The 12,439-nt window shown below is 46.3% G+C and overlaps 7 protein-coding genes across 7 annotated transcripts; 4 read left to right on the plus strand and 3 right to left on the minus strand.

The window, feature by feature from the left end:
• Positions 1 to 277: 277 nt before the first annotated feature.
• Positions 278 to 1,605, minus strand: C8R40DRAFT_1050101 (Prp18 domain-containing protein; the record flags this gene model as incomplete). Its single annotated transcript, XM_046224605.1, has 6 exons — positions 278 to 338; positions 387 to 485; positions 540 to 679; positions 734 to 831; positions 895 to 1,339; positions 1,402 to 1,605. The coding sequence occupies 6 exons, from the start codon at positions 1,603 to 1,605 to the stop codon at positions 278 to 280; spliced, it is 1,047 nt and encodes a 348-aa protein (XP_046084409.1).
• Positions 1,606 to 1,812: 207 nt separating this feature from the next.
• Positions 1,813 to 2,275, plus strand: C8R40DRAFT_1050056 (cytochrome c oxidase subunit VIb; the record flags this gene model as incomplete). Its single annotated transcript, XM_046224603.1, has 5 exons — positions 1,813 to 1,852; positions 1,903 to 1,936; positions 1,996 to 2,096; positions 2,158 to 2,165; positions 2,216 to 2,275. Coding segments are annotated over 5 exons (243 nt in total), but the record flags the coding sequence as incomplete, so codon positions are not given.
• A 317-nt stretch (positions 2,276 to 2,592) lies between these two features.
• On the plus strand, positions 2,593 to 3,897 carry C8R40DRAFT_1050111 (Oxidoreductase, molybdopterin-binding domain-containing protein; the record flags this gene model as incomplete). The annotated part of the gene is made up of 5 exons (XM_046224606.1): positions 2,593 to 2,693; positions 2,746 to 2,914; positions 2,974 to 3,237; positions 3,288 to 3,452; positions 3,514 to 3,897. 5 exons carry the CDS (start codon positions 2,593 to 2,595, stop codon positions 3,895 to 3,897), a joined length of 1,083 nt encoding a protein of 360 aa, XP_046084411.1.
• A 40-nt stretch (positions 3,898 to 3,937) lies between these two features.
• C8R40DRAFT_379535 (uncharacterized protein) lies at positions 3,938 to 5,181 on the minus strand. Its single transcript, XM_046234875.1, has 2 exons — positions 4,024 to 5,181; positions 3,938 to 3,972 (listed from the first exon to the last, which is right to left on the minus strand). The coding sequence occupies exon 1, from the start codon at positions 4,908 to 4,910 to the stop codon at positions 4,029 to 4,031; it is 882 nt and encodes a 293-aa protein (XP_046084412.1). The 5' UTR covers positions 4,911 to 5,181; the 3' UTR covers positions 3,938 to 3,972; positions 4,024 to 4,028.
• A 129-nt stretch (positions 5,182 to 5,310) lies between these two features.
• Positions 5,311 to 7,507, plus strand: C8R40DRAFT_1172511 (glycoside hydrolase superfamily; the record flags this gene model as incomplete). Its single annotated transcript, XM_046231865.1, has 11 exons — positions 5,311 to 5,634; positions 5,689 to 5,797; positions 5,856 to 6,005; positions 6,061 to 6,121; positions 6,179 to 6,261; positions 6,318 to 6,405; positions 6,457 to 6,634; positions 6,695 to 6,759; positions 6,824 to 6,884; positions 6,950 to 7,293; positions 7,348 to 7,507. The coding sequence occupies 11 exons, from the start codon at positions 5,311 to 5,313 to the stop codon at positions 7,505 to 7,507; spliced, it is 1,623 nt and encodes a 540-aa protein (XP_046084413.1).
• A 1,639-nt stretch (positions 7,508 to 9,146) lies between these two features.
• On the plus strand, positions 9,147 to 10,699 carry C8R40DRAFT_1172512 (uncharacterized protein; the record flags this gene model as incomplete). The annotated part of the gene is made up of 3 exons (XM_046231866.1): positions 9,147 to 9,517; positions 9,586 to 9,704; positions 9,759 to 10,699. 3 exons carry the CDS (start codon positions 9,147 to 9,149, stop codon positions 10,697 to 10,699), a joined length of 1,431 nt encoding a protein of 476 aa, XP_046084414.1.
• Positions 10,700 to 11,207: 508 nt separating this feature from the next.
• On the minus strand, positions 11,208 to 12,425 carry C8R40DRAFT_1172513 (UbiA prenyltransferase family-domain-containing protein; the record flags this gene model as incomplete). Its single annotated transcript, XM_046231867.1, has 1 exon — positions 11,208 to 12,425. One exon carries the CDS (start codon positions 12,423 to 12,425, stop codon positions 11,208 to 11,210), a length of 1,218 nt encoding a protein of 405 aa, XP_046084415.1.
• Positions 12,426 to 12,439: the final 14 nt, after the last annotated feature.

Consider the following 12,439-nt stretch of genomic DNA (forward strand, 5'->3'; position numbering starts at 1 on the left):
GACAACTCATGCTTAGTGCCAATCCCTCTACAAGTGCTGGTGCGACGAACAGCTCTCCAGTGAAAGAAGTATCTTCGACCCCGATGGCTACTGGACCGCCAAGCGCAGCAATTGCGCATCCACCGTTTTGACATCACTAGCAGTTGTCTTTCTATTATGTGATAGATATTGATTGATTGATACTCGGCTCTATATACTATCACTTCTGAAAAGGATGAACGCGTTCAAACAGATTACTCGTTGAAGCTAAGAATACAATGGGGATAACTACAGCATTTTAACCCATCAGTTGAGAAACATCTTCTGGGGGATACTTTGTTTGAGAGAATGTAAGCAATCTACAAGATATGTTGGTAAGTGCGAAGTGAAAAGGCTACCAAACGTACCTCTTCAAACTTTGGATATATTTCCGACTAACTTCGTCGTTGAGCACGTGTGCAACCTGATCTGAAGAAATTTTCTCTCGAGCTGAACGTTCGTGAATCCTGGAATAAATGTACAATTAGGGTCAGGTATCAAGACTCTAAGAACATACATACCCAACCATGGTAACTCCAATCGGCCAAGGTGCATTTCCGATAGACAGTCGAAGATAGGAATCATTAGCTTTTTGATACTGTCGTTTCTGCATGTAATGAACGATTTCAGACATGCGAGCCAACATGTCAGGGGGTAAGGACTGACGAAAGAAGTACGATTAGGAGCGGCAACGTACGTGTAACAAGGTACATACCCGTGAACGTAGCGTTTTGAACAACGGCTTCAAATACTCAGCCGATTGCACTTGAGTAGCTGCGGCGAGCTTTCCTTGAGTGGTACGTTTAACGTGCTCTGAAGATGCAAAAGAATTGAGTGGATGTACACTACGTATACCAACAAGAGTGTGATACATACCGGGTCTTTCGTCCATTGCCTCGCCCCATTCGTTGAGCACACGTTTTAAAGCATAGTAAATGATGGGGTAAAGCTTGTCTGGGTCTGTTTTGACAAGAGACAAATCGAGGACGCCTTCCCCTGCCAGTTCTACCTCGCCCTTCTTCTTCCCTTTACTGTTTTTGTTCTTCAGCTCCCGTTCAACGCTCTCAACGTCTTCCAAGGCTTTTTTGAAATCATTCTGTCCCGCTTGTTTATCATGACCCTTCTCTTCAATCAGCTCGAGCGCACGAAGTCGTAGTCTGCGGTCCTTGTCTGACTCTGCAAACAGCCTGATAGGTTGACCCTTTGAGCGAAGACGGCGTATAGTCTCTTCATTCGAGATGTTGAACGACGATTCTGGTATTAGGGATGCTCCTTCGCGTATTTCTGGATGTGGAGAATAGGAAGCTGGCCTTGAAGGGGCCTGTTCTCCATTCGAGGATTAGGACATGGGTCAAAGACGAAGAGAAGCAAGAGAGTATATACTTTACTTGCTTTTCGAACTAATTCCTCTTTCCGTTGTTTCTCTGCTGTGATTTCGGCTTCTTTCTCGGCCTTTTCTTTCCTTTCCTGCTCTTCGCGCAAACGCTCAAGCTCTCCCCTCCGCATATACTTTGAGGGCTTAGGGTTTAGTTGGTCGTCCGAGATAGCCTTGCGCTTTGCAGCGACTTCAGCGAGCAGTCCGTCCATAATAGAGAATCGAGAATTTGATTCGAGATCAAGCTGGACACTGCTTTGTAAGCAATCGAAGTCTTCCGAGTCCGACCTTCCGACCTTTTCCAGGTACTTTTTCCCAGCTTTTTCCAGTCTGCAGCAATGTCCGACTCTGAGGTTGATATCGTTGAGCTTCGCAGGTAAGCAATTAGCACTCTGAGCACGATATAACAAGGTAACACGCTGGGTAGCAAATATGTTCTGAAGACGGTGCCATTTGATGGTGAGCACCCATGCTACACTTTCATGCATCTTTGTCTCAGTCCTCTGCAGCCCGTTTTCCCAACCAGAACCAAACTAGAAACTGGTAAAGTCAAAGTCCACCTAGTCGCAGCGCTCGGCCCTTTTTGACATCGTGGACCGTAGTTTCCAGAATTATACTGACTACTTCAAATGTGTCAAAGCGAAGGGCGAGGATTTTGCTCCGTGCCAGCAATTCCTCCAGGCATATAAGGCTCTTTGCCCTAGTGCGTATAATGATCTTGCTGATTCATTTTCTTCTGTTCTAAAATATCCTTTACGTTTCAGATGGATGGGTAAGAACGATTGTTCCTGTACATTACTTCTTACCAATGTTTGTTTTCAGACTGAAAAGTGGGACGCGCAGCGCGAGAGCGGTACTTTCCCTGCATCTCTGGAGCCTTGATTCCCATCTCCATATTACGCTCGAGAAACGACCTGTAAAATCTATAGATAACTCTCAAAGTCACTCGCGGAATAACAATACAATTTTTCTCTTGACTTATGTCTTTCTCGCTGTTGGACAGCTTCAAACTGTAGAATCATTCCATCTGTGATTGGTTGTACTTCTTCGACTATTGCCGCAGCCAAAGGTACCTTCAGCGAGACTGAGGACCGATCAACTCGTGACGACAAGCTCCGACAACCGCCTACCAGTGATACCTCATGCCGACCTCGACTTTAATTTCAACTACCACCATCTACCGCCACAAACATATTAGAATGGATTTTTCTACGGAACCTCCCCACTCCGACAAACTATTTATTCAAGCTCCTCAGCCTTTCAATGCTGAACCACCTGCCGCTTCGTTGGTTGAATTCGCGTACGCTATGCTATCCTAAGCGCATATGTTATTGTACTGACTAGTTACAAAGATACACCCCGGAGGAGCTCGTGTATTGTCGCAATCATGGTCCTGTGCGCGAATTCGTCGAAGACAGTTATAGCATCGCTATCAAGAGCGCGGTTGAAAAAGATATCTTGATGTCGGTCCCTCAACTAAAATCTTCTTTTCCCAAAGCCCGTGTCGTTGCGGCTCTTCAGGTGACTCTCTACCCAAGTAATATGTAGCTGTGGATCTCACATAGACCCTGTTGTGACAGTGTGCAGGAAATAGACGAAATGAAATGGGGGCAATCAAGCCCGTCCATGGTGTTGGATGGAACAGCGGAGTAATTGCCAATTGTAGCTGGGGTGGCGTTCGTCTGCGGGATGTTCTAAACCACGTCGGCGTCCAAGTAGACAATCAGTCACACGTTTGCTTCGCTTCTTTTGCTACCTTATGCCAGGACGACAAGTATTATGGGGCCTCTATACCTCTAGCCAAAGCATTGAGAATGGAAGATGATGTGTTGTTGGCATATGAGGTGAGTATCAGCTGTCACTTGAGATTTGATTCTTTCATCACTGGTCCCAGATGAACGATGAACCACTCTCGGCAGAGCATGGTGGTCCTTTACGCGTTGTCGTTCCGGGTTATTTAGGAGCAAGATGGGTAAAATGGCTTGACACCATCATAATTTCTCCGGAAGAATCCCCCAATTACTATCAGCAACGCGATTACAAAGTTCTACCGCCTGAGGTGATTGGACCATTCGTAACTTCTGTTTTAATCACCGATAGTTAAAACTGAGTCTGAACAGATTGAAACAAAAGACCAAGCGCGTCCCGTTTGGGCCAAATTTGCATCGATGACCGCGTTACCATTGAACTCTGTGATTGGGTCTATATTCAAAGTTTCGCCATCGAGACTACACGTCAAGGGATATGCTACGCCTGGAGATTGCGGAAACATTGCTGCAATCGATATTTCGACGGACAGTGGCGTTACTTGGCATCCTACCAGAATCACATATCAGGAAGGTAGATGGAGTTGGACTCTTTGGGAAATCGAGATTCAGGTCTCTGAACCTTCTGGGGAGCTCCACTCTAGAGCGAAGGATGAGGCTGGCAATGTGCAGCCAAGAGAGGGAATTTGGAACATGCGAGGTGTCGCTTTTAATGCTTGGGGAACAATGAAGTGGTAGGATCTGGGTAAGATATGACTTTTGTGTGTATCGTAGATTTAGGGTATCCGTATGCTATGAACTATGAACTATGCACTTGGAACGTCAAATGTCATTCAGATTGAGGTTTGGGGAAACAATACGGACCAGTGTCATGCTGAAGATGAAGATACCTTTGCAACTTTTGCAGCCTCTCTCTTCTTCCTCAGTAACTCCAACTTATTCTTCATGGCGACTACTTTCATATCTGCCTCCTCCTGCGCCCTTTCCTCTTCGAGCAGCCTGTCCATTATCAGTTCCCGTTCATCCAACTCCTTCTGCCGTCTAGCTTCCTCTTCTTCTGTTTTAGACGGCTCCGTGGGCTCGGAAAACGTTTCCGGGACAGGAAACCCTTCGGGCACCTCGGGAGCCAGTACAGGCTCAGCAAAAATAGTCGCGTTCTCGTACGTTTCTTTGAAATCGGGAGCGTTAACCACCTCCCGTTGAAAGCGTTCCCATTCTAAATCCAAAGGTGCCTTTGCTGTTGCTACCGGTGCATCCTCGGCGGCCGATGCGGGTTGGTCTTCCTCTTCCTCATTATCAGAACTACCACCGCCTAGTGGTATAGCACGCGAAGGATCCGAAAAGAAGTCAACTGGGAAGCCATTGGGACCTTCATTGAGCCGTGGCTTCTTCATCGCAGTATCTGACGTAGTTTCTTCATCCTGCATAATTATATCTTCCTGTTCTGCTTTCCGTTTCCCTTTCGATAATCTTTCCTGTTCCTCTCTCTCTTCTCTGAGCCTCTGTTCTTCTTTAGCCCTTTCCTGCTCCTTTAGTCGCGCTACATTGGTCCGATGAGCTTTGCTTCCTAAATGTCCTTCCCATGCAGAGGCATGCTTGACAATGGTCCCACAAGCTGTACATCTCAGCTGACCCGATTGACTATATAATGCAAGAGGATGTGTGATGCGAGCTTCTTGTCGTTTTGCTTTCAAAAGTGCCCGGACGTCGGCCATGAGATTGAAGGTTACTGGTAAAGGTGGATGATACATGTGACTATGTGCTCGTTTACCAAATCATTTTGCCAAGATTCTGTCAACTTCTCTAGATGGTGAACTTGACGATTGTGTACATTATGCTTCCAAATAATTGACCCAAGCCATGACTCAGATTCATGAAATTGTTCCTCTTCCCAGCTCTTCCCTTCCAGGCCTGAAAGTTTGAACTCGAACATCCAAGCTACATAGAGCTACATAGAGCTACATTTTTACCTCGCACTTTGTTCGTGTCCATTTCGTTCCACTGATCATCTCCAGTAATCGGGTGGTGATAGCAATGAAGGCTGCTTCTAAATCATGCAATACTGTTAAACGACAACTCGGAACTCAATTCGATCAATGCTCCCTAAAGCCGTAGGGTATGAAAGCTTGAATGGGTTCTCCAAGGCCTTTCATGTCCCCTTCTCGTATAACCATTCTGTTTCTTGCTGCCGCTGTTACTGAACTCTCCCATGCAGCGACTCTCATCTCCGCCGACTCCCCACTCACAGATGTAAACGTTGTTCTCCCCCCTGCAGACAACGCCGTTACGATATCCCCTTCCTTCGTCTCCCTTTCAATTGAACAGGACCGATGGACGGATTGGTCTGGTACAACTTCAAGCAACCAGTTCTTCTACAATGCCATGGAAAACCTGAAGAACCTTTCTGGCTCGCCCCCCGGAATCAGAATTGGTGCCAATAGCGAGGACCACACCAACTTCGACCACGGTGTCCAGGTAAAATAAATAACTGGCCATTTCCCAGTCCTTCAGTTAATCAAGTAATTTTAGTACGCCGAAGACATTTTCCCAGCTCCCAATCCGACCACTCCGTATCCTGAAGCAACCAATATCACTGTCGGAGATAGTTACTATACTACCGCCAAGTATCTTTTGCCAGGTATGAAGGGCAACTCTCTTTCTCGTAGAGACGTTTATTTGCTATCATTCTTATCTAGATACTGAGGTAATTTGGGGTGTCAACTTTGGACAAAACAACCTCACAGCCGCTATCGTCGAAGCCACTTCTATTATGCAAGCGTTCTCCGGACCAGAAATATCTAACCTCGGAATATCCTTGAAATTTTTGGAAATAGGAAATGAACCGGGTAAAGAAGAGATACTTTCTCTCAATCCACAAGCAGACGACCCTAAACCCAACAGATTTGTACATGAACAACGGACTAAGGCCAAAGAACTACAACGTTACTCAATATGTCTCTGAGTGTGTCTTATCCTATTTCAACTCCGGTCTTCCATACCGCTAATCATCTTCTTATAGATGGACCCACTTTGCCGATGCAATTTTCCAAGAAATAAAACTGAACGACACTTCCACTCGATTCCTGGCGGGCGCCTTTGCAGGTGAGAGTCGAAGAGCAAAAGACACCAACAATTGCGCATCTGACATAATCTGTCAGGATCATCGTCCAATCTCGAAGGATTTTCTCCGCAAGCGATCTTCAATTTAGGCATCTCGAACTCTCTCGCAGGACAATACATAGAAGCGTGAGCAACGCCCTTTCGTGCCCGTACGCAGAATTACGAAGTGCCCCTCAGATTTTCAGAACATCATTACCAGGGAACGTTTTGTTCTGGATCTGAAGGTGTTCTTTCGGACCTAATGAGCAAAGCTAATATTCGCGGTAACCTCTCACAATATGCATCCGACATCCAAGCTACCAACGATCAAGGCTTCGACTACATTCTTGGAGAAACAAATAGTTACTCTTGCCATGTATGTAAACGACTAATTTTTATCAGTCGACTTGGAAACACTCACACACTGAATTGGTAGGGCGCCCCAGGAGTAAGCAACACTGCTGGAGCTGCTATATGGGCATTAGATTACGCGTTATACAGGTAGACCCTATTTAGACTTACGTGGCTTTCAATCGACTCAAGGATGGAATCTTCTTTTCTTAAGTGCAACACTTGGGATCAAGCAAGTCTACTTCCATGATGGCATCGGTTTCAAATACAATTTGGTATGTATTGGTTTGATGACTATCCCTTCGATTGCTTCAACTACTTTTCTACACTATTACTGCAGATTCAACCGCTCACGCTCACCCGCTCGATTTTGGATGGATCCCCGTTATCTGCACCGCTCTCACCACATATCCAACCTCAATATTACGCCGGCATAGTGGCTGCAGAGGCCATCGGACGATATGGGAACACCCTGATATCCGAGCTCCCTATTGACAACCCTCAAATATCCGGCTACTCATTTTATGATGATTCCCAAGTGAAGAGATTGGTTCTAATTAACCACACCCCATATTTCCAAGCAGATGCAACTGCCGGTACTCAGCGACCCGTTGCAAAAGTGAAGATATACTTTCCTGATAGATGTGGTACCCAAAACATCGTGGCGAAGATGTTGGAGATTCAGTAAGGGATTATCGTTCTATCTTCTTTCGTCTCTAATTGATGCGATGGTTTTAGGCATTCCGATGACACATCTGGCTTGACTTGGGGCGGTCAGTCGTACGAAACTTCAGATGGATTAATTGGTGGCTTCGTTTCTGCGAGAACTGTTGCGTCAAACGAGTACTTAGGTATTCCCGCGTCTCAAGCAGCTCTTGTAGCATTTCAATGCTCTTGAGGACCGACATCCAACCGTAGGCAATACAGGTTTTTCTGTTCGTTGTTCAAAGTATCGGACCATTTATATTCTCAGATTGGGACGCAAATCACGACTGAAGTACTTGTGTTGTGCTCCTTTGAGAGGCCCTCAAGGCAGCCTTGAGGCTTCAAGTTGAGGTTCAGGCAGTGAACTACAGATATGGTAATATAATACGGCTCGTGAAAACTGAATAGAGTGAATGCACCTGTCACCTTTAATGTCCTTTGAATCTTGATATCTTATCACCGTATTCCCTAGGTATATTTCCAGACGCGAACGTTTACTCTCGAAATTAATACAAACACAACTTCCTTTCTTACAGCTTCCCGAAGCTGATCTATGTAAGTATAGATGATAAGTGTTCTGCATCTCCATATACTGAGATATCTACCCAGGACATCAGAGAACATTCCTCCTGAAGTTCTCAACCTTTCTAATCCGATTATCGGAAACAAGTAATCTTGCTTATCCTGCAGCTCTCGAGCGGTGAAGCGGAATTCGAACTACTTAGTGTGCACCGTAAAGCTCGGCTGCAGTGGATATATGTACACGTTGTTCAAGGCCTGAACTTTGTCTTCTTGACGCGTCGGAGACCTCCGTGGTCTACTTCCGCTTCGGATATTTTCTTCCGAAGTTGGAAAGTGCATTGGGTTACAAATGGTTCAGATTGGTCAAGGTACTTGTATCCTGGTTGCTGTCAATGAATTCGCCCTAACTCCTATTGCACCTTTAGTATAGTCCACTTAGCACCTCTAGGCTCTATCAGGCTCTATCTTCAACGCGCCCGGCGCCCGGGGCAAGGTCTCCTGACTCCTCTCTTGTCGACGCGACCGAATGCGACCAGGTGTGACCGACTTTCTGATAACCTCTGACGCTGCTTAGCAACCGTTGAGGACCTGGGTCCTGAAGGCCTGAAGGCTTTATCTGCAACCTAAACAAGCATCCATAGCAACTATTGGTATCAAGACGTGCAGAGAAAAAATCCCGACGGGCAGTTTCCATTGCGGAACCGTAGGGCTAATCCCATGATGTCCGCAATGTATTCAGTCATCCTTCGTAAAACCCCCAGAACTTACATAGGTGAGAGCTAGTGAGAGTCCCACATTGGTCCCACACTGGTCCCACATGTCATGAGAATCTGTACCCAGAAAGAAACAGGATTAACAAGTGCTAAAACATTCCCATGAGAGTCGCCACATGGAGATGAAGTAAAAGAGAAAGAACAACATCAGAACTCTGCGTAACCCTTGCGGGAACAAACACCCATCACCAAAACACTCGTGTGGTTCCTAGATCTGATCGCTGTTTTTTGGGATTAGCAAGGTCTCCACTCAGACCCTGCGTTCTTCCCGTGTTTGCGAATTCATGACATACCGATCTGGCCGTATACTCCTCTCTTTCCTTTTCACCCATCACTGCAAATCCTCTTCTCGACGCGCGACTTCTTGCTGCACATTCTTTTTCCCTTTCCGCAACAGTCAATAGTTGTCGGCTACTACTTTGTCCTTGCAACTAGACATATTTTTGCGCGCTTCTTTTTAAAAACAGTCGTAAAAGGTGCGTTTGATAGCTGTAATCTTTATAAAGCTTCGACATTTGAGCTATTAAACGCCAGTCGATGCCTCCTATTACACGAACCAGACGCGAATCCTTGCGAATTGAGCCCGATGCAGTATATGCACCAGACGACGACTCTACTACCCCCATCTCCGCAGCGACAACCGGGTCACCCATCACTCCTCTGGCAACCTCCCCCGATTCGGCTGCATCAGAATCAACTGAGGCCGACAACGATGGGGATGCCATTATAGGATCGTCTAGCCGTAGGTCCAGGGAGAAGAGAAAACGATCCAGAGTCACACCAGAACAGCTTATTCATTTAGAACGCTATTTTGCTGTCGATCGCAGCCCTACAGCTGCTCGTAGACGGGAGATCAGCGATTTACTAGGTATGCAGGAGCGCCAAACGCAAATCTGGTTTCAGAATCGGTGGGATAAGACTTATTATTGTTGTACTTTCGTCCACTGATTGGGCGACTGGTTGGGATTTATTGTAGGCGAGCAAAAGCTAAAATGCTTGACGGAAAAGTCAAAGACCGCAACGTTTCCAGATCTCCAGATACTTCTTCCTTCAAATATGATGGTGACCTACACCATGTTATCCATGAAGATGAGGGTGAGAAATCCATATATACGCTGGCTCGGGAAACTGGCTGACGATAAGTTGTAGCTGTGACCTTTATCCCCTGTACAGATCTCTCAATTGGTACTTGGAGACGCATTGCTACTACTGTTAGTAAACACGACCTAGTGGCATATGTCTGCGAGGCCAAACAATCTCTCGCCTGGTTTATATTATCCGGCGGAACTGGATTCAAGATGGAGATACCATTCGACAGAATCATTGCGACCGAATTTAATCACACTAGTCCAGGCATTGCTCATGCTGTATTTACCGTATCTGAACCGCCACACTTCTATCTAGAGCATCGCATGGCACCTCGTCCAGACGGCAGGATGAAGCTTTCCTGGCGACAGTGTAACGACTGGACTGAAGGCGCTCAAGCAACCCACGTCCTTCGTCATAGCTTACTGGGTTCAGCACCACAATTGTCTCACCTCGTTCAGCGATTGAAGCTATACCGCTCACATCGAAATATTTCTCTCCTCTCTACTCCGTACAAAGGGGACGATTCTCTGCCATCACCGTTGGAAATTCCAGCTCCTCCCATGGCTGGTTTGCTTCGCCCTCATTTGTCGCCTTATAGCGACGCTTCTCCAGACACTGGCATAAATGCTGACTCGGACCAAGTTACTTGTAATTCCGACGGATATAACCCACAGCTTCGGAATGCCCCAGTGTCGACGTCCGCATACAGCGAGGAACAATATCCTCGTCTTTTTGGAAGGTACTCGACCCCCGACATATCCTCGTATCACCAATCGAGCGCTGGGGCGACCCTTGTGGCTCCCGTTTCTCGCTTATCCACAGCTCGTCCCTACACAGTCACCCAAGAAACATTCCCTTCCATGTATTCTGATGACGTGAGCATTGCTCAAAGTCTCCAGAGCGCTAGACGGCATACCTGGACTAACGTTCAAGACCACGTCTCACCCTCTCTTCCATTATTAGGCACTTCATTCCATCCTGCAGCTGATTTCATATACTGACGACGCTTGCAACGAAGACCTTTCTTCTATCCTGATGATGCTTTCTACGCGGATTCTCAGCGCAATTATCTTTTCTTTTTGGATTTTTTTGGCGACGAACCTGATTTTGAACTCTATAACCAGAGGACTGTCTTTGTTGTGCTATTTCAAGTGCCCTATGCTACGCACATTTCACTCTTTATTCATCTAATATGCAACTCGTGCAATCGACATCCTTTCCCTTTCAAACTTCCTTCATTTATATTCCCTTTAGTCTACTTTACATATACCACTTTTTCGTGATACATTACTTTCAGTTTACCCTCTCAGAATTGTTTTTGCTAGATGATCGCTGTATATTTGTGTTTCTTTTATAATGTAGCAGCTATTAGCGAGTATGGACATGATTAATCGAGCTGTATCATATATTTGCCTTACTACGTCGTCTAACTTCATCCACTCATTAAAATTCAAGAAATTATTGGTCATGGATTTGAGTCCTTTCCGACCCACATCAGCCAACATCTATCTATTCAGATTGAGTAGTGGCTACTACATGCGTTTCATCTTTCGGTTTTTCTGGATCGTCAGATCCTAAACCGATCCACTGCGACCAATTGATACCTTGTTTGTGTGCCATCATCATTCCTAGTATAAGGGGAAGGTACCACAGACTATGTCGGAAAAGAGTTCTAGCTTGTTTTTCACCGCCATTTTTCCAGAATACCCAAGAGGCTCGCAAGAAAATTATGTTCGGTAATAGACTGCTCAACGCGAACCACCAAGTTGTTAGTCCCGATAATGGGATAAGAACCGAACATGTGGGGATGAGAATGAGAGCGTGTCGAAGAGACACGAGAGAGTTTTTTTGAGGATCAAGGACAGAAAGCATATGACATCCTGCTTGAGCATAAGAGCCTCGAACGACGTAAGATAACGAGTTGAAATGAGGAAACTGCCAACTGAACAGTAACGCAAACAAAGCAAGTGGTGCAAGGGAAGAGTTAATTAGGGAAGGGTCTAGCGCGGTTTCTGGCAAAGCGGACATGAAAGATGGCGGGAAGATGTGGACAGGGAAAGAGGAAGAGGGGAATAGTTGACCGCCACAAGCAGTCCAACCCATAACAGGTGGTGCAGCTCCGACGACGGCACCGAGCCAGGTATTGGCAATACTCTTCCTCTTCATCCACGTATACGGCCCAGCATAAACAACAAGGGTACCCGCACCTATGAGTGCCGTTGTTGGATTCGTCATCGTCCACAAGATGACTGGACCGGTAATACCACTAACTGCAGCGAAAGCAGTTGCATGCAGAGGTGAGATTGCTCTGCGGACAATTGGTCTCATACGCGTCCGAGCCATCTGAGCATCGAAGGGAACCTCTTGTACCTGGTTTAGTGTGTTCGCGGAAGCGGAACATAGCGCCGTTCCAACAGCGGTGGCCAGTAAGACTGGCACAGTTGTTGGAAGAGGCGAAAGTGCAACCCCGCTCATGGCTGCAAGCACATTAAGCACAGTCAAGCTGGATTTGGACAATTGCCAGTAAATTTTTGTTAACCGAGCAGGCGTAAGTGCTTCAGCTTGTTTGAAGGCAGAACGAGGAAGATCAGCAGTCGGATGGGCTATAAGGCCGTAGGAATGAGGATTTCGTGTAATGTGTATTGCGGGAGACACCCATTGAGTGTTGTTGAAGAAGAAAGAGGTAAATGCAGAACTGGTCCGCGTTCTGGCCGCAGATTGCCACATTCCTCAGTGAATCC

This window comes from Lentinula edodes, assembly GCF_021015755.1.
Source record: "Lentinula edodes strain Le(Bin) 0899 ss11 chromosome Unknown C8R40scaffold_26, whole genome shotgun sequence".
NCBI lineage: Eukaryota > Fungi > Basidiomycota > Agaricomycetes > Agaricales > Omphalotaceae > Lentinula > Lentinula edodes.

Coding starts and splice junctions, on each gene's coding strand:
- C8R40DRAFT_379535 (XM_046234875.1), bottom strand. CDS start 4,910: ATGTATCATCCACCTTTACCAGTAACCTTCAATCTCATGGCCGACGTC.